The sequence below is a fragment of the Lichenostomus cassidix genome, chromosome 20, assembly GCF_008360975.1.
Source record: "Lichenostomus cassidix isolate B80296 chromosome 20, HeHo_3.0, whole genome shotgun sequence".
In the NCBI taxonomy this organism is placed as follows: domain Eukaryota; kingdom Metazoa; phylum Chordata; class Aves; order Passeriformes; family Meliphagidae; genus Lichenostomus; species Lichenostomus cassidix.
In genome coordinates this window covers 11691899-11711873 of record NC_139500.1, presented here as the reverse complement: position 1 = coordinate 11711873, position 19975 = coordinate 11691899, and the positions used below count along the sequence as shown (strand labels likewise).

General features: G+C 41.9%; 1 protein-coding gene across 1 annotated transcript in view; it reads left to right on the top strand.

Annotated features, from left to right (window-relative positions):
- TRPC4AP (transient receptor potential cation channel subfamily C member 4 associated protein) overlaps positions 1-19975 on the top strand; it is a 33675-nt gene that overhangs the window by 8455 nt on the left and 5245 nt on the right. The window contains exons 2-12 of the mRNA XM_085078937.1: positions 2021-2149; positions 2408-2524; positions 5072-5129; positions 6090-6145; positions 7674-7802; positions 8912-9113; positions 10594-10782; positions 11839-11981; positions 16114-16245; positions 16912-16970; positions 18657-18758. Of these exons, the coding sequence (XP_084935063.1) occupies positions 2021-2149; positions 2408-2524; positions 5072-5129; positions 6090-6145; positions 7674-7802; positions 8912-9113; positions 10594-10782; positions 11839-11981; positions 16114-16245; positions 16912-16970; positions 18657-18758 (1316 nt within the window). The remainder of the gene's footprint in view (positions 1-2020; positions 2150-2407; positions 2525-5071; positions 5130-6089; positions 6146-7673; positions 7803-8911; positions 9114-10593; positions 10783-11838; positions 11982-16113; positions 16246-16911; positions 16971-18656; positions 18759-19975) is intronic.

Sequence of the window (19975 nt, the reverse complement as noted above, 5' to 3'; positions counted from 1 at the left end):
GGGTTTGTACTCCTCCTCCCCACCTGGGATGGGGCAGTGGCAGAGCTCCTTTGGCTCACTGGGCTTGGTATCCCAAGGAGAAATGGAAATCTGTGACTTCCAGGAGCTGATCAGAGTCCAGGTGATGAGAAGACATTTTGGATTTTGGTTTTGTCCTTTGCTATTTCTCCCTCTTGGAAGGAAACTGCTGTCATTCTCCCGCAGTGCTGATTGATTCCTCTGATTCAGAAATCAGAAAGCAGGGAATAGTTAAAAACTGGAGAGAATTTTATATCCCAGGTGTGCTCATGCTGCTTCAATCACTGCTTGTAGTAAGAAAACCTGGTACTTCAAGAGCCCTGAAGTTCTTATTTACCTAAAAATTTAGGTATTTCATCAGGAAAAGAATCCTAAGTATCTGGGAATCACAAAGAAGACGAGGACCCACAGTAGCTACATTGCCAGCCTGAGTTCTCAGCTTGCATCAGTTTTCTGGTCTTCCCATATAACAAGCAGAGAAAAGGGTTAAATTCTCAGTCAGAAATTGGAGTATATTTTCATATAATTGTCCAATCAGGAATTGAATGGCCCTTTGGAATTGTGCACTGAGCTGTGTCTGAGAATGATGTCTTGGCTGAAACAGTAAGAAGCAAGATGTAAGCAGGTGGGAGGGAAATGTCACTTAACCACAGAAAGGTGCAGAATGAGAGCAGCCTAGGGGTTTAGGCCTAGGAGTAGGAGCAAACCCATAAATGTGTCAGGGGAGGGTTAGGTTGGGTATCAGGAAAGGTTCTTCCCCCAGAGGGTGCTGGCACTGCCCAGGCTCCCCAGGCAATGGGCACAGCCTGAGGCTGCCAGAGCTCCAGGAGTGTTTGGACAGCACTGCCAGGGATGCACAGGGTGGCATTGTTGGGGTGTCTGGGCAGGGACAGGGGTTGGACTAGATGATCCCTGTGGGTCTCTCCCAGCTCACAATATTCTGTTTTCTAAGGTTTACCTTGAGGTGTTGACCAGAGGATTGGGGTTTTCTTTATTTTGTTGTTTTTAATTGGAGGGCATGTAAAACATTTGTAAAGCCAGCCAAAATCCTGCTGGAATTGTCTGCTTTACCTTCTCCTGTGTACAAGGGTAAGTCCCTGTGTTGGGGTTGGTGTAGGCACCTCTGAAGTATCAGAGAGGGAGTTAAGTTTTGGTCAGCATTGACTGGATGGTGAATTTTAATTAAAGGTCCTAAACTTCTTCTTGACAGCTTCTGCTGGCATTAACCTCTAAGTATTCAGGCTTCAAATCTTCTTATGGATTCTAAGCAGAATATTTTAGAATATCTTGTGTTGCTACTTCATTCTTTTTCAGGTGTAAAATGCAGTAATGAATATTGAGAATTTTTTTTTTTTTAATCTTTGGGGAGACAGAGAAAAATGGAAGTTTGGACAACTATAGTAGTTCCTTTCTGTGGTTGCTGCCTGTTTCTCAGGATAATGCCAGTGTTGTTCTATGGATTTAGCTGGTGATCTCCAAGACTACAAAGAGAATTGTCTCTGTATCATTGATAGGTTCTTGCTTGTAAATCTTCATGTTTTGGGTCATTGCTGTGACCAATAATGACTTCAGGGACTTGGCTGAGGAAATACTACTTTCTAGCTGAATGCATCAAATAATGAAGCCTTTCCATCCTCAGTGTTCTTCACCTTAGACCAGTGTAATTTGAGATAGTGGCAGAGCAACCATTTCCTCCTTCACTGACCTGTCAGTTGGGGTTCTGCTAATGGAATTGTTTAGAGACTAATGTGTTCCCAATTTAAAATACACAATCAATATAAAAATACAGAATGAGATTATGTACTTTAAATGACATCTGCTCTAAGCCTTGTCCTGCTTGAGATACTTCCCATCTGTAAAATTCTGCAGCTACCTGCCGTGGATAAATTGCATGGAAAGAAGTACTGGATTTTGTAGGCTGTTCTTCCAGGAAGGTGATAAAGTTATTTTCCTGGTTATGAAGCATTTGACACATGGGAATTACATTTTTCCTTCGTTGCAGATCACAGAGGCCTTGTTGAAGGAAAGAGATAAGCAAGCAAAATGGAATGGGATCCCCTTACTGTTGCAGAAGCTGTATGAGCACAGCCACCCAAACAGCGACTTCTCTCAGTGCCAAAGCATCCTGAAGGTACTGGCTGCACCCTTCTTCCTAAAGCTTGGCATCATTTTGTTGTGGCTTTCTTTAAAGTCTGCTGTGGTCATATTCTGTTCATTTTTGAAGCTGTCTGCATGATGGTATCTGTCAAAAATTGTCTGGGAAGTAAGAGTTGGGGATTCAGGTAGTGGTTAGTCAGTGGATCCCAGAGATAGTGGAAGGTAATTGTGTTTATACTGATGAACAGTTTTCTTTTTCAACCATCTCTTTATTTTTTTTTCCTGCTTGCAGGAAATTTCTCCACTCCTTTCGATGGAAGCCATGGTTTATGTCACTGAAGACAGAAAAGCTGCTCAAGAGTCCAGTTTCCCAAACACATACACATTTGACTTGTTTGGAGGAGTCGATGTAAGTGTGTTTTTTCAGCAATATCAAAAGATCTGTGTGATGATCATCCACTGAGAAATCTCTTCAGTGAGGTCTTTGAAGCTTCTAAATTCAAGCTACAGAATGACTTTACTAATTTGATGTTAAGCATTAGAATTTTGCCTCTTTGTGTTAATCAAAAAAGGAAAAAGGTGTATTTTTCAAGGTGTTACATCCAAAGTAAGGTGTTTCTTCTTATATGATATAGAATACTTGGTTATTTTCTTAGTCAATCTGTTTTTACCTTAAAAAAAGAGTAGACCTTTAGTTCTGAATGGAAGCAGTTTCAAAGGATTCCTAGTTGTGAAATAAAATAACACAATAGGCATTGGAACAGTGAGAATTTCACTTAACCCTGGGGGATCTGTGGCAGTTTAAGCACACCAGAGCTCTGTCTTAGCCAGGTTGTCTGTGTTTATTGCCTCATTTATGGCAAAGTTTTTTAAGCAGAACTGGAAGGTTTCTGTGAACATTCTGGCAATTTGTAATTTTGTTTATTTCTTTTAATTCTATACTGCACAAATACCTATTTGCTCAGTTTTATGAGTCCCCAACTGTGGCTTGGCTTTCATTAGAAATGCATGATTTGTATTTTCTAGTGAACTAATTGACACACTCTTTTTATTTAGTTTGACTAAATAGATTTTGCTGTTTATTTCTTGTTATACTTAGCATGCTTTTACAGCAGTAAAACTGCTGCTTTTGTTGTTTTGAAATGAACACTGATTTAGTTGCTGGTGTGTTGTCAGTTGAGGGCAAAAGCCTTCAGCTACCCAAGCAATTTAGAACACTATGAAAATGTTCTAAATTTCCCTTGTTTTTAAAGGGAAATAGTGGTACTTCCTGTAGGAATGATTTTAACATAATGCACAGCATCTGTGTGGTTTTGGGACAGCTTGTTTTGTTGGGTTTGGTTGGTTGGGGCTTGGTTAGTTTTTTCCCCTTGGGCTGGAGATGGTGAATATCAGATCCACTGTAATTACCTAGTGCTGTGGTCAGAGATTTGGCTGATAGAGGTGGGTTTAATGTGATTAAAGCCAGTGCTCTATGTTTTCAAAAATCCTGCTCTAGGATGTGAAAGGGAGGAAGTTTGATCTGCTGGTGCTGTGTGTGCCATGTGCTGATTTTATTTTGCAATATTTTGAACTGTGGAATGGGTGTAACTTTGAAGGACACTAAGTTTGCAGTGTACTCTCTAGGCTACAATGTGTGATAGTTAAAATATGTTTGGATTCTGACAGCCTTTGTATCAAGGAAGAACAAAACCACCTTGGTGTCTCTTCCCCTTACATGAATCCATGGAAAATAAGACCTGAGAGTGCCAACACTTGAAGTGATACACAAACCTCTTACATTTTATACCTGAATATAACTCCATTCCAAGAAATCTCAAAATTCCCTTTCTACTCCTTCTGCCTCTGGTGAGAGACAGAAAGCTCAAGCATTAAAGCATAAATCCATAAACCCCAAACTTTGAGGTGTGCATTCTCCTCCTCAAACACAAGCCATTAATATGAGATCTGCATTACTGCAGTCGTTTTTCTCTACCCTATTGATGCTACAGCTGCTATTACAAATACTGCAGGAAAATGTATATTCCTCTTTAAAGTTGCCTATTTATTTATTTATTTATTTATCGGTGTTTAAAATGTGACACTGATGTGACACTGATGTCAAATGATTTCCTCTGTGTCTGGGTCAGTAGTTCATTAAAAGAAGGGTAAATTTAAGATGGGACAAATAAAACAAGTTGTAAACTCTGAGTATCTGGTGAGTTGGCATTGACTGGGTGATGCCTGCATTGCTTTTAACAATTTTAAACTGAAATTTAAAACCAGGGGCATTTGCAGTACTTCTTGCAGAAGTCATCAGTTCCTTCTGTTTGCCAACTTTCATTTTAAATAAAGTGCTGTTTCTTTAAATGTTTCAAGCTAAACCAGTGGTACAGACTAGAGCAGCTAAAGATCAGTTCTGCATCAATCATAACCACAGTCCTAACCTTGGAAAGCTGATTGTTACATTCCTTAAGTAGATACAGAAATGTAAATATGCATACAAGGTCCTGTCCACAAGCAGAGGCTTTTTGGTGCTGAGATTAAAATCTGGAGCTGCTAAATTCTGTTATGTCTGGACCTGAAATGTATTTGAAGCCCACAAGGATCCAGAGAAAGCATTTGCAAAATTTGCATCTCTTTGCAGATTATTGCTGAAAATTCCTTATTGTAGGAGATGTGTGATTGCCATCCTTGATGTTATCTGTAGGCATGTGAAATTACATTCTTTGCAGGCTGAAATTCTTTGAAGCTTGCCAGTGGGAGATTATTTTGTACAGCTCTTACTGTTTCTTCAGGGCAAATGCACCTGTAATTTGTCAATGTGATTTTGACACCGGTGGGGGTTTGATTGTAGAGCCTTCATTATTCACCTCTGTGACTTCAGCAGAGACAGGTTTGGGTTTATCACTGACAAATTAATCAGTTATTTGTATCTCAATGATCATTCTCTTAATTCTTCATCTTATTTTTACAGCTTTTAGTAGAAATTCTCATGAGACCAACTCTTATTACACAGAAAAAGAAGCAGAAAAGTAAGTAAATAAGTGGTTTATCTCCTTTTCTTGTCCCTCAAATTTTGCCTTGTGTTTCTATTTCAGACAGAAATACTTCAATTTTTCTGTTATTCTCTTGCCATCCCAGCAATTTCCTGTTGATTCATTTAGGAATGAATCATTGGTTTCTTTGTTCTCTGTGGTACTGATTCATGCTGGGATTTGGGAGAGTCACCTGTGTCTGGGCACAGTTCTGGAGATTCATGGACTCAGCACAACGTACTTGACTCAAAGCACTAAATCTGCAATCACTGGAAACTCTTATTGTTCCTGTGGCTACAGCTACAGTGAAAAATTATTAATAATAAGCCACAAAACTTTGGTTTTGTAATGGGAGCTACAGAGGTTGTGAGATGACTAGGTCAGGAAGACAGCACACATTTTGTTGTGTGACTGCTCATTTCCGCTTTGCTGTAAGGAGAACTTGCCAAGGGGCTGCAGTGGCTTCAGCTCAGCTTTCCTGCTGGAGCAGCTTTGCTGCTGTGTTTTCATTTCCCCTGTTTGGGATTCTGCTGGTTCTCTGAGCCCTTCTGAGAGAAGGGAATGCCGTGGTGTACTCAGGGAACCTCAAAGGTGCAGTGGCTTGAACTTGAGCTATAGGTGATTGTAGTTCTCTACTGAAAATATATTTTAAATATTCAAATGCTGCAGTAAAACAGATTGAAAGGTTTGCTATGAAGCTGAGGTGCTGAGAAAACAGCAGGAGTTTCCAGCAGAGAAAACTGCATGAACTGTCATTTTTTTCCTCCATCCAAAATTAATTTAGCATGGGAACAGGTCAGGTTACTTGTGATTTCCATCCTATAAGGCATTTGCATGTATGGTCTGAGCTAGCAGCCTGAAATTGTCACCTATTCCATAGCTCTCCATGTCCCTCCCATGGACATGGGTGTTCCTTGGCAGGGGATGGCTGGTGACTGTCTGCTCTCTCCTTTGCAGTAAGTGATGACCTCATCAAGGACTGTTTAAGCATACTGTACAACACCTGTATATGTGTAAGTACAACTCTTCTGCTGGTCACTTTTTACATGTGCTGCTTGAGAAAACAACAAACAGACTCTTTTAAATGTAATTTAAATTTACTCTGAAGCTTTACATTGAAATTCCTTCAGTTAAATACAGAACTGCCATGTATTTTGATGTGTTACTCAAATAGTTTGTTTTCTTAGCCACATTGTCAAGCTTAAGTTCTCTTGTTTGGATCTTTGTGTCTCTGTGTTTCCACAGGAAAGCTGTGCCAGCCTTTGTTACGTTCCAGCTTAAAATTTGGGGCTGGGAATGGATGCCTGTTAAGCCCAGCTACAGCTGGCCTTGTTCAGAACTGGGGCTGGCAAAGGGTTTTAAATTCAATCCTGCAACTCTGTGTGCTGGATTTTAGTTCAGTTCAGTTGTGGCAGATCAGTGCAAAGGAAGGTGCTGCGTTAAAGGCCTCTGGAAATACCTTGTCATTAAAATCCTGAAGCTAAAAGCAAAGGCCTCAGATTATGCATGCAGGGAACATCCTCAGGATTGTTTACTTCATCACACACCTCATTATGCCATAACCTAGGGAACATTGTTTAACAAAAATTAAAAAAAGAGCCAGTTAGTGGCTTGGAGCTCTTCCAAAAACACCAGTCTAATCTCCAGAGTTTGGGTATTAATAGATCACGTCTCACTGATAAGGATCTGTGTACACATGAGAGAGGGAAGAGAGGGAATGCTTCTTTTTCTTGGCTTGGATGATTTATTTTTTTTAGCTGCAGGTAATGCAACTTTTGCAAACTGTGAATTGCATGATACACTAAAAACAAGTTTGCAATTTCTAAACTAGCTGCTGTTTTAATTCACTTTGGTATTACTTCTGGAATTGGATTAGAAGTGTCCAGGATCACAGAGATGATGGGGGCCTGTGGGCAATATTAACTGTTCTCACACATACCTGTAAATATTGAGGGATTATGTGAGCCAGTCTGGTTCTGTGAGCACTGGGAATACGTCAGTCAGGTATAAACCACAGCTTTGCAAACAGTGAGGATGTAGCTTTGAGTTCCAAGAAGGCCTGGCTGTGCCCTCAGCAGAGCTCAGAGCATGAAAGGCAGCCTTAAATTTGGGTTTTCATGCCTCAGCCTGACTTTGGGGTTCATCACCCAGTTCATTTAGGGTGGCTGTGATCCAGGTTGATCAGCCAGGGCAGTGCTGAGGGTTTAGGAGCTGCTGTGTTTGCATACCATGGCATGGAGCTGGTCACAATCTGTATGGCAAAGCAGAGCCAAGCCCCTCTGGTGAGTGCCCAGGCAGGCAGGCTTTGCTTTAGATTCAGACAGGAAAACAACTGCCTTGAGGTGAAGCCTCTCATCCTGGCATTATTGCAGGCGCCACGTTGGCTTCAGGCAAGGACTGGGGATGGTTTTGGTTGCCATAAACACAACATTTCCTGATTTCAGGAGTAGCTGACTCAGTCCCACATCATCTGAGGGCTGTCCTGCATGTGCCATGTGGCTGCAGGGTGGGCTCTCACTGGCTCTGTGTGTTCATTTCCAGACTGAAGGTGTCACAAGGCGACTGGCAGAGAGAAATGACTTTGTGTTGTTCCTGTTTACACTGATGACAAACAAAAAGACATTCCTGCAAACTGCAACGCTCATTGAAGATATCCTGGGAGTGAAAAAGGTTAGTTACTGGTTTCTTAATTTTATTTCTATGGCCTTTCAGCCCAGAAGAGGAAAGAGAGCTGTTTCTTTGAAGAGTTACTGAGGATAGTCCTCTAAGTGGCCATTCTTATTTCTTGTAGTTTATTTGAAACCTGATTGTTCACAGTGGTAATTAACTTCAATCACTTCTCATAAATAAGCCAAACTATTTGTGTGGTGTCAGACTTGTAGTGCTTTTGCCCAGCTCAGAGAATGATGGGAGCTGAGTCGCCATGATCTGAGTACCAAACTGTCATTAAAGTACAGCCAATATTTCAAATAAAGAAAATGAACCTCATATAAATTCAGTATTCATCCTTGCCTGCTGATTACATTTCACATACTTCACGTCTCTTCCTGACATCTGGGACGCTTCCTGTGTATTCCTATCATCTCTTTTAGAAGCTGTAGGCTGGGCAAACAGGGCATTTAAATCTTCTGCACAAACCTGGTTATTGAGCTTATTTGCCAGCATCATTGCAGCTCAGTGCCCTGATGTGATGCAAGTAAAATATTAGAGATGTAACCTTGGGAAAACCTTGACTGGAAAATGTCTGTGTACTTTTTGTAGAGAAGGTCAGGAGTCTGTAACTTGATACTTTATTATTTAGAGTAAGGCTGAGGTTGATGTACTTCCTGAAATAGGAAACAAGCTTTGCTTATCTGAACAAAAATGGGGTTTTCTTTTGAAAACTGTTTTCAACATCTTTTTGTTAAAAAGAACTTCTGATGAAAAACAAATAATTTAGAAGTTGATTCTTACCTGTGAGTTTCAAAGAAAAGACAGGACTGAAAAGCAAAATTGAAACTTTCAATATCTACACATAATTAATGCACTAAATTAGGTTATTGTTTTATGGGTTTTTAGTTTAAAAAGGCCCCCAAACTTTATGTAAATATAAAAATGGTATTTAAAACATGGATATCTGTACTTTTTGAATTGCTGAGCCTGACAGCAGTTGTAAATCCCAGCTACTTTCAGACTCTTCACTTGCTTCTCCTTTGCTAACTCTGGGATAACCCAGAGAGCCTCCCCAGGGAGCTTCTTATTGACCATCACATGTGACTTAGCTGCTGTTGCCTCTCCAGGAAATGATCCAGCTGGATGATATTCCCAACCTGGCAAGCCTGGTGTCCAGCTTTGACCAGCAGCAGCTGGCCAACTTCTGCAGGATCCTGGCTGTCACCATCTCAGAGCTTGACACGGGCAGTGATGACAAGCACACGCTTCTGGCCAAAAATGCCCAGCAGAAAAAGAACTTGGGCCCTTCCCGAGCTGAAATAAATCAAGGTAATTGTTATGCTGTGTACAAATCAGAATAATCTCAGCAATGTATAAAGTTTTCCTCTCTCAATGTCACACAGTGTTATGTTTCTGCAGGATGTTGAAAGTGTTGTGTCTTACAAAGCATTTTTCTTTATTCACTCTCCTCAGATTGTTTCCAGGAAACAATCTTTCCTGTTAATGAAACTTTGTAGCTTTTGCTTTCATATGGTGTTACTAATTAGGTGGGTTAATTTCTGTCATTTCAGCATGTTCTGAGTGGCTTAAAATAATTGGATTTGTTTTCTATGCCTCAGCCAAATCCGTGAACTTCCCATTAGCAGCTCTCAGTAATTCCGTCCTCCCTAAAATATTAATTCCTGAACTAAAACTGCATGCAGTGCGGTTGCTGTTGGAGCAGTTCCTTCTCTGATTTTATCTGATGTTGTCCTGAACAGGATGTCTGTCTTCAGCAAAAAGAAAAGTGTGTTTAATATTAATTGTGCTACCAAACCAGCCTTGGAAATCTGTGGGTCTAATCTCAGCCTTAACTTTGGGCACAGTGCAGGTTTCCTTATTTTGCTGAGTAGTTCTCAGGTGCAGAAGTCTTGCCTAGAAGGATGAATAGGAATTGAAAAAAGTTAAGTTAAAGTACCACCAAATGTAGAATCTGCTGTTTTCAGCTCTTACTGTGCTGAAAAGATTTTGGGCTTCTGAAGCACATATTTGCATAGGCCCATGCCAAGCAAATGTTTAGCTAATCATTTTTTATGGGCACAATCAGAGACTGATTCTGAGGCTGTACAGTGTATTCTATTTTAAAACATTTATCAGGGAGCTTATTCTCTCAGAGAAGAAACTCTTTCATGTAATGTTCATGGCCAAATTCTTTGTCCTTTTCTACTTGCCCCTGCAAGTGTGAAGTGAAGCCTTAGCCATATATCTTAAATAAACATCCTGTAATTATGTTATTCTTGAGGGCAAAATGCACCTCCTCAAACGTTCTGCAGAGCAGTGACTTCTGTCCTTGTGCTGCTCTTTCTGAAGGTGCAGTTCCACTATTAAAACCCTCACACCTGGGGCTGCTGTGTTGTGTTCTCCATCTGTTTTGCTCCATGAGGAACTAATTCAGGGAACTACTGCTTAAAAAGCTGACAGGTTTCCTCCCAGCTGCTACAGTTCAGTTGCTACAGACCAACACCACAGGAGGGAAAAAGAGAAAAGGGGAGGTGGAGCTGCACCTTCCAAGGGCTGCTGCTTTACCTCTGCCAGCCTAATTTTCAGCCAGATGAATTCCTTGATATGGCTGGAAAACAGCACTGAATTGTTCCTGGGGTATGGTTCTCTCTTCCTTAATAGGAGAGTGCACTGAATTCTTGTGTCTTTGGATCTTTTTAACCGGATCTTTTTAGCCATACACTTCTGTATTCCTAAAGTAGATGTTTTGGTATCTTGTGGTGATACTAAATTGTAATAAAACTACTTCTTTTCTTTTTTTTTTTTTCAGCTACACTTCTGAATATTCCAGGCTTCATCGAGCGACTGTGCAAACTGGCCACAAGGAAGGTGTCTGAAACAACAGGGACTTCCAGCTTCCTGCAGGAACTGGAGGAGTGGTACACCTGGCTGGACAATGCCCTGGTGCTGGATGCACTGATGAGAGTGGCAAATGAGGAGGCAGAGCAGAGCAGTACAGGTGCCTGGTCTGCATTCCTTCAACTAGCAGCAGATGATGCATGTCTTAAATCTTCTTCAGGGTTTGCCACATGTTGCTCTTCCTTTTGACTGGTCCTGATCCCCCTTTTCTTGTAGGGAAGATCCACATATCAGCATTTAGGTCTGACTCCTGTTTTGTTCTCATGTAGCACTGATTTTTGAAATGCATTAAAGTTAGCAAAAGGAGGTCTGTGCAGAGCAAAGCAATCTGTGCCCTTTGCATGCCTAGCTAACACTGCAGTGCTGTGCATCCTCAGCACTAACCTCGCCTGGAGTGACAAAAATAACCCTTTTGAGGTAAGAGGTTTCACCAGCATTTTGCTCTAAAACTTTGGCTCATGACTTCGGGTTCAAATGCTTCACACCAAGCAAGTGGGCCCTTCTTTAAAAAGGAAAGGTAGTTCCAGCTAAATTAAGTAAGTTAATTGGAAAGAAATAATTGTTCCAAGGGAAGTGTTAATATAACGTTAGGAAAATGCTTTGAAGCACGTGTGGTTTGTTTCTTCACCCTTTGGTATGACAAGAATGCATTGTATGTCTGGTAGAACTCAAAAGTACTCAGTACTCATGTTTCTGCACTTGGCAGAGTAATTCTCCATAGGATTATGAAATTTATTTAACTGTAGCTTAAGAATACTGCAACTGAGGTATGAAATGAAAGTAGATATAATAGTAAGTGCTTCTGATAATCTCCCATCTACTTTTATTACCTTTTCTGCTGTGCCCTGGCGCCATAGTCTATTAATTCATTCAGGTGAGCCTACTTACTTTAGGGAAATGCTGCCATTTAGTTCGTTATGGGAAAATAATTTCTAAAAATCTGATTTTATCTCCTCTGAAACTTTCAGCTATATTTTTTTCTCTAGCATGTAATTCAAATTGGTTGTTTGCTGCACATCACTATTTTTAGTTAAGAAGAAGATTCCAGCGGATGTGCTGCTCCTACATCTGCAGTGTTCAGTGTAAAAGCAACAGCTATAACAAATCATTGCCTGTTAAAGCTGCCTCAGTCTCACATCTTTGCCATCTTTTTCAGAGTCTTCAGATGAGAGTGGACTGGCCAACACCTCCACACGGACACAGCTGCCCCAGTCCATGAAGATCATGCATGAGATCATGTACAAGCTGGAGGTGCTGTATGTTCTCTGTGTGCTGCTCATGGGCAGGCAGAGGAATCAGGTGAGCCCCAGTGGATGGTCACATTCACAGCTGGTGTGTCTTTAGAGCTGAGTGCTCGTGGATGAGGTCATGGACGTGGAAACTCCAGGGCAAAGCTCAAGGCACAAAGCTGGCAAATCCCATCCTGGCTGCCCTGCCCAGACAAACAGGCTGCAAACCTCACTGGGAACCAGGAGGAGCTCTAGGGCAGGGCTGGTCACACTGTGGGGTCACCACTGTGGGGTCCTGTCCCTGCAGAGCTGCTGCTCTGCTGCAGCAGTGATGCAGGAAGATGCTTCCTGTGTCAGGCAGTGTGTGGATGTACCTGGATGCTGCAGGCAGGTGTTCTTCCCCTCCTGGTGCACTGGTGACCAGTTTGGGTGAAGCCCCTTCAGACCTTACCCTTCTTTGTCTCTTTCACTTCTGGAAACCCTCTGGATTATTTTTGTAGCAAATTTCCATCTGTTGGCAAAGTGTGAGCATGCTGTTAAAACTCAGCTGGGAGGATCCATTTCAGTGCTGTCTGCTCTGAAAATCACTCATCTATTCCTTTTGCCTTTCTTCCTTTTGAAATGAAAAAAAAAATTATTCCCTGCCTCACATAGGCTTGTGGAGAAGCAGTCACTGCAGCTTGGCTGTGGTTTGATTTAAATGGGTCAAAAGTAGGTTGTGAAGGGAAAAGCAAAGCAATCCTTGGTGCAGTTTGACAGGTTTCCAGCTTTGGCAGTCTGCTCAGCTCAGCAGAGCAGCTTGGGATAGCAGGGGCATTCAGATTTCCTGGACACTGGCAGGGCCAAATTGGTGTGAGTTGTTTGAGGGCTGTTGTATGAGGCAGGAGAGGCTGTGTTGTGGGGCTGGGGCTTGAGGACATTTATCATGAGTATTTTGTTCTTTGCCAGTAACCTCCTAGTGTATCAGAGTCACAGTGTCCTCAGGGCAATCTCCCAGATCTCTTAATCTGAATAGAAGGGCAGTTGTAGTTCAGTCCCAAACATATCTGACCTGTTCACTCTGAACCTGCAGCAGAGGCTCTGCACTCCCCACCCCTGGCAGTGTTCAAGGTGTCCCTGCCCACAGCAGGGGGTTGGAATGAGGTGGGCTTTAAGGTCCTTTCCAACCCAAACCATTCTGGGATTCTGTGATTCTAAATGGACACTTGGCATTAAAAAGAAACAGATTCTGCATAAGAGTAAGCAGAGGGAACCAGCAATTCTTGCAGAAACCACAGTCTTACCATAAACAGCTCCTAATCATGTTGTCATTCCTTTTAGACATACTGATTCTGTTGGGCATAAAATAAAATGTAAACAAAGCCCAAGACATAACTGAAGCTACCAGAACATGGATCTAATAGGAGGACTTGTTTTTTCCATTGTGTCAAGGCAGATAATTCCTCCCTGCCTGAGTTCCCCACAAGAATGCAGTTTTATAGATAACTGCAGAAACTGCTTTCAGCCTGCACTCATCCTGCTGCTGCTGGTTCAGGGAGCTGGAGGTGCTGGATTCCTTCCCTCCCTGGGTCACTTCTGGTGTGTTCCTGTCAAATGTGACAAGGCAAAAAACTTGCTGCTGAAACAGCTAGCTTTGAAGCTGCATTTGCTTTCTAATTTCCTGGGAAAACAACTTCTTATCCTTCATCTGCTATTTCTGCCCCTGTGCAGATGGGGAAACTAAGGATAAAGCTGACATGCAGTTCACTTCTTCCCCAGGACTGATTCAGGACTGGAATTGAATTCTTGAAGAATTTAATTTACTTCATTCCCAAACACTTCTTGTCCAGAGCCAGCTCTATTTTTTCTTTCTTCTTTGTGAAATCCACTGCCTTTGAAACACATGATACATCCTTCATTCCTTAATCTGCATAAGACTTGTGTGGCAGATGTGAATCCATTGCCCTTCCTGAGAGCCAGGCAGAGGAAGGACTGGAGCTGAGCTGTTCTCCATGGGAAGCTCTGGAATGCAGGCACAGCAGTGTCTGCAGTAGCACACTTAGAAAAGCATTTCAGCTGCTTGCTGGTCTCTTTTTTTCTCTGAAGGAATAAAAGCACAGGATCTGTGGTATCAGTCTGAGCAGCCAGAGGACTTTCTGCTTTTAGATTGGATTAATTTTGCATAGACTTTCTAAAGGGCATCACAAACCTGCTTCAGTCCACTGTAATAATTGACATAATGGTCTGGCATTTGCTTGAAGCAAGGTGCAGCCTCCCAAACTCAACCTGTCTCTGGCTGTTGACTCTGAATCCTTGGTTTAAAGTTGATTGCTGGCTAATTTGCATGAATTGATGACTGTGATAGCAGTGACTTGGCTCCTCCTGCTGCCACACTGGGGATGATCTCACCCTTGGGGATAAGTGGTGTCTCTCTGCAGATCTGGGCCTTTGCTGCCTTCTCATTATGGTCACACCCTAAATTACTCTCCTTACATATTTTTCTAGGCTGTCCTGTATGTCTGTGTTGTGGTGAGAAGGCACCAGCTGATTTCCTTGCTCCTGCTGTAGGGAGCCACACTGCACACAGCAGAAACTCAGTTTAGCAGGGAAAGTTTGAGTGTTGAGAAAATTCCTGTGAAGCTGGATGGCAGCAGGAAGAAACTGAAGTAATTTGAAGGATGAATATAGAGCAGGGATTGTCTTGGCATCCTCAGGCTGAGTAACTGTAATGAGTTTGGGCTCTGGGAGAGAGAGTGATGAAAGGCAGTGATGTGACTGAGGAGCTCTGTCAGATGGGAGCATCAGAGCTGAGCAAACTAAAACTCAGCTGAACTCTGTTGAAATTGGAGTCATTTGGAAAGGAACAGCTTCAGGAGTTAAAACTCTGGGTGTAGAGGGCTCTTTCTTCAGTGAGGGCTGAGGCTCTTGCAGGCAGCTCACATGCTTGGCTTCCTCCTGTTGTGCCTGTGCCATGGAGGGACAGGGCCACTACAGGGAGCACTTTGTTCAGAGAGATTCCTCAGAGCTTGTGACTAAATCAAAGTGTCCAAGAGAGTTTTAAAATAATGGGGCATCAGAGAATTCCAAGCTCAGCAACCTGTCAGGGCAGTATGGGTGAAGTGGGAAGGAGCTGGATGCTTCCTCAGGTGTGTATTTGTGTGTCCAGCAACAGTGATGTGATTGCCATAAAGATGGGACAGCTGGTGGCTACAGCCAAGAAGAGTGCAAAAAGCCATCAGCTGTGCTGCAAACAAGAATTAAGAATTAAAACCTGTAAAAGAGCATCAGCTTCAGATGTTTTTGATTCATTCAGATATTTGAGTAAATAGAACAAAGTAGACTGAGCTGCTTGAAATACTGCTGGTGGTAGTTCTGCATTTTGAGACAATGTGGGGTATTTTAAGTGTATTTGTTTATTGATTTTAAGAATGTATCCCTTACTGCACTGGGCACTTAGTTCTTGCAGTGTGTTGGACGTTCCAGTCATGTAGTTTTTATTTGCAATCATATCTCAAGGAATACTGCTTGTCCTAGGCCTTGTCCTAGCTGATAAGAGTCTCACTTTGTGTTTCCCATATTCCCCATCTTCCAAATTCCTTGCATCAAAAATATGTCAGCTTGGACTGAAGATTTTTAACAGCTGTTCAAAATTATTCCCTTTTTTACATGAGTAAAAAAGATATACCAGGCAGACTGATAAATAAACCTGAGTAATTTGACATTTTCTTTTCTAAAGAAGTTCAACTTCCCTTTAACCTGAAGGGACACTGCAGTCTGGTGTGGTTGTGTTACTGCTGGACTCTGCTTTGCTCAGAACTTCAGCGTAGGTCACCTGAACAAAACGAATATTGATGGGTTTTGTTGTCATCAGAGACCTACCTGAGCTCCAGCTGTGTGTCTGGAAAGGGGAAGGGAAAGGACACTCAGGATGAGTGGCAGAATCTAAGATGCTGGAAGTGATGTCCAAAGCTGCTTCTAGAGGCACAGTGGTTAATTGAAGCACTGGTGAAAAGCTTTATCCCAAAATGCCTGTTTTCTGTCCATGACCACCAAATAGAAACTGCTGCACCATGATGAGTGTTAACACAGACACTTGCTGTTTGAGACAAGAATTCACATCCTTTTATCAGAGAATAACATCCTTGTGCCCATCAGTTTCCAGGCTACATTAAATCCTTGTTTGGGGCTGCAGCAAACGTGTTTATACCTCTCTTGTTTCCCAGGTTCATAAAATGATAGCAGAGTTCAGACTCATTCCTGGCCTCAATAACCTGTTTGACAAACTCATCTGGAGGAAGCACTCAGCCTCAGCCCTGGTTCTGCATGGACACAACCAGAACTGTGACTGCAGCCCGGTGAGGAACTTCTGGAATTCTGTAGTGGATTTTCATCCTGTCACACAGTTCTGAGGAGTCATGCTGAGTAACTGGGTGTTTGTGTAATCAGTGAATTGAGATGTGGTGGCATTCAGGTTTTGGGGATTATTGTTTTCACTGAAGTCTTTATCTTTGGCTCATGCTGACAGTATAGCAGGGGCAATTTCACTTCTCCCTCCCTTCTAGTTTGGGAACTGGGAAAGGGGTGAATTTCTGGACCCTGAAGGCCAGAGGTAGAAGACAACCAAAATTAAAAGAAATTATACCTATGCGAGGCACAGAATACAAATTGTGCCACAGTCAGGTTTTGGGGGGGGTGGGTTTTTTGTTGAACTCTTTATTTTTTTTTCCTTCCAAACTTAGATATTCTGAATTGATTTGGTACAATTATAAGCTTTTTTGCCATTGCAGTGAGAAGAAGTTATTACCTGTTATGTGCATAGGCTTGGAGGCAATCTCCACTTCTATTTTGGGAAGCCTGCAAAGTACAGCCTTCTCCATTTATGCAAGTCACTCACTCTGCTGTCCAAAGGGGTTTGATTTGAAAAGGTTTTCCATTCAGCTGTTCCATGTCAGCTTGGTAATGAATGATAGCCAAAAATACTAAAGCAATGGATTTTTTTTTCCTTTCTTGTCTCCTTTTAGGACATCACTTTAAAGATACAATTCTTGAGGCTTCTTCAGAGCTTCAGTGATCACCATGAGTGAGTATGAGAAGCTGTGGTGGGTTGTGGCTTGGTGCTGTTTGCCTGCTTGCAGTTCCAGATATCCTGAGCATGGGACAGGCTCCATGTGAAGGGAATGTTGTACTGGCCCTAAACTTCATGTGCCTTTCAGCTCTTGCTGAAACAGCCTAAGAATTTGCTCTGCAATGGGCATGTCTGAATATGTCGGGTGGTTAAACCCAACCCATTTGGCCTCATGTTGAAATGAGCTGAAACATGTTCAGGTTGAGTTAACACTTTCTGGCTGAAGGAATAAGGAGGCAGCTTTCCTTTTTTTTTCTTTTTTTTTTTTTTTTTTTTTGCCTTCTCCCTGAGAGCTGGCAGTGAGCAAGGGAGGTAGGAAGAAATCTTCTGTCTGCCTTCAAAAGGCATCCCTAGGAAAACTTGAGTCTGCTGGAGTAGTCTAAGGGGTGATGGTTTGCTTGGGGATTTTCTTAGTGCTGTGCTGCTGGTACAGAGGTGTTACTTCTGCCTTGTGGAATTGCACCCTGCATTCCTTCAGCATCCTGTTGCTCTGATTCAGTCTTGGCAGATGGTGTCCTTACAAGCTCCTGTGTTGGAGGCACTTCAGGTGCTGGTCATTCCTAGAGCCAGGCTGATGTTTTTTGTGCAGGTTTTTAGTCCTGTTGGATAGATTGCAAATACCAGCCTTTTTGATTGTGGAATATTAGCTTTGAGAATGGGGAGCTGATGGACATAGACATGGGGGGAATGCTGACTAATTGTAAATCCTTGATGAAAGACATTGTTTGCCTGGGAATCACTCCAGGTTTTCCAATAAAATCTCTTCAGATGATGTTACTACTCAAGTGGTTGCTCCAAAGATCTCAGGCTTGTTTGAACAGACAACAGCTCCCAGCTGTAACATTTGAGCAAGTGGAATGTGTGGAATCTGATTGGGGAGTTTAAATCATTACATGAACTTCCTATGAAATCACAGATAAGCTGAGTTAACTGAGGACAAGATGAAAGCAAAGTACTTGTATACTGGTGTTTATTCAGTGAGCTCTTGTCCAGAGTGAACTTGCAGAACTGTTGATTGCAGGGAGAGAAAGGCTCTGTTCTCATTGCAGAAACCTGTTTAATCCAAATTAGAGGAAGCTTTGCCTGAGAGCCTCAGTGGGCACTAATCTGGATGGCAGTGTTGGAAACAAGAAGGAACCTCACACTCATCACTGCATCCTCTGCTCCCTGAGCCTTCCTGAAAAGAAATCTTTACTGTCTGATTTTGAGCACTTGGAAGCAGAAAGACTCTAAGGGAGCACACTGGCATTGGGCAGGGAGTCTGGCAAAGGAGTCCCTGGGCTACATTTCTGCTCTGTCAGACTTGTTCTGCATTTAGTTCATTTACAGACAAAATAATTTATTTTAATTATGAAAAGTTCAGTAATTGATAAAGAATTTCATGCTTATTCCCAGGGTTTATATCCATAATTCCATCATGTTTTAAAATATTTCCAGAATAAAGTTTACTCAGAGTAATAAAATACCAGGATGACTGAGTCCTTTTTTGTAGTTTCTGCTTTTTAATTGAGATTTATTACTTAAAAAGAGCCCAGTCCTGCAGCCCTTGTAGGTCTGTGGCTCTGCTTTTCATGGAATTACATGTTTGCCTCTTGAATTCATCCTGGTTTTCTCCCCTACTCCCCCACTGTCTTGCTTTAGGAACAAGTATCTCCTTTTGAACAGCCAGGAACTGAATGAGCTGAGTGCAATCTCCCATAAAGCCAACATCCCTGAAGTGGATGCAGTTGTCAACACTGACAGGTGAGAGGGGATTCAGGGTGCAGGTTTGGCAACTTAAGAGTTTTGGAAACATGTAGATGGGAAGTATTGTTTCTGTTGGAGCTCTGTCTGTCTACCACACCTTAATTTCAGTTAGTCTTTTCAGTGGCAAGTGTCCTGGTTTGTGGGATGTTGATGGTCCTTAGCAAATCTAAAGTGGGCTAATGCTCAGAGTAAGTTGCTTTAAAACCAAAAGCAATTAAAAACCCCAAAATGTGGAGGTTTGAGTTCATGGCTCAGACTTCATTATGATGTGCTGGGTCTGCCTGTCTGGCCTTCCTCGTGTCAGGCATTGCAGACAGACCTGGAAAGTGAACTCTGATCCCTCTAATCATGAATGGCTCCTGCTCATAAATCCTAGTTTTGGCATTCAGGAGCAGTCTGTGCACACATAATGACCATTTCCAGGCTGCATGAACACATCCAAGTGTCTGCTCAGAGTATTTTAAGAGCAGCTAATAACCAGAATAAGCTAAATTAGATTAGCATGTTAAACCACTTAGAGAATCTCTAGTGTTACATTTGAGTATCTGTTGGATGCACTATTTTGATCTAATAAGCTCTTTAATAAACAATTCTGGTGGATAAAGCTCAGCAGATGGAACATTGTTTGCAGAATTCAGTGTGTCAGAATTACTCCCAGGGTATCAGCAAGGACTTGGTCTGCACAGAGCAGATTTACCTCACTGCAAAAGGGAATTCTCTAAGAGGATTTCTAGATTATAATTATTATTATAATAACTGTGTCTAATTGGGAAGAACTTAGGGGTGTTTTTCACACTTAGGATTTAGTGTTTATGTTGCTTTTCTTGATATGTAAGATCAAGGCATTACTTCTGCATGAGTTTAATGCAGGTAGACACTCCACTGAAGGTGCTATTTAGTACAAGTAGTATTGCAGTTGTACAACCTCTATGCTTTTACTAAAACCTCAGGTAACATCCAGCTTTCCATCCTCTGCTCTGTCTCCTAAATGGAATTTAGACTTTCCTTTACATTTATTGAGGAAAAAAACGGTTTTTTCATTCATAGGCTCATATGTGATTTTTTTTCCTTGTCTCTTAATTCCAACAAGGTATGAATTGGTATTTCTGAAATTATTAAAATTGTGAGAGAAAATGAGTAATTTTTCTTTAGGACTTACTTGGAAGTCGTATTGCAGATATTTAGGGCAGTGAGGAGAACTCTTCTGCTGGTAG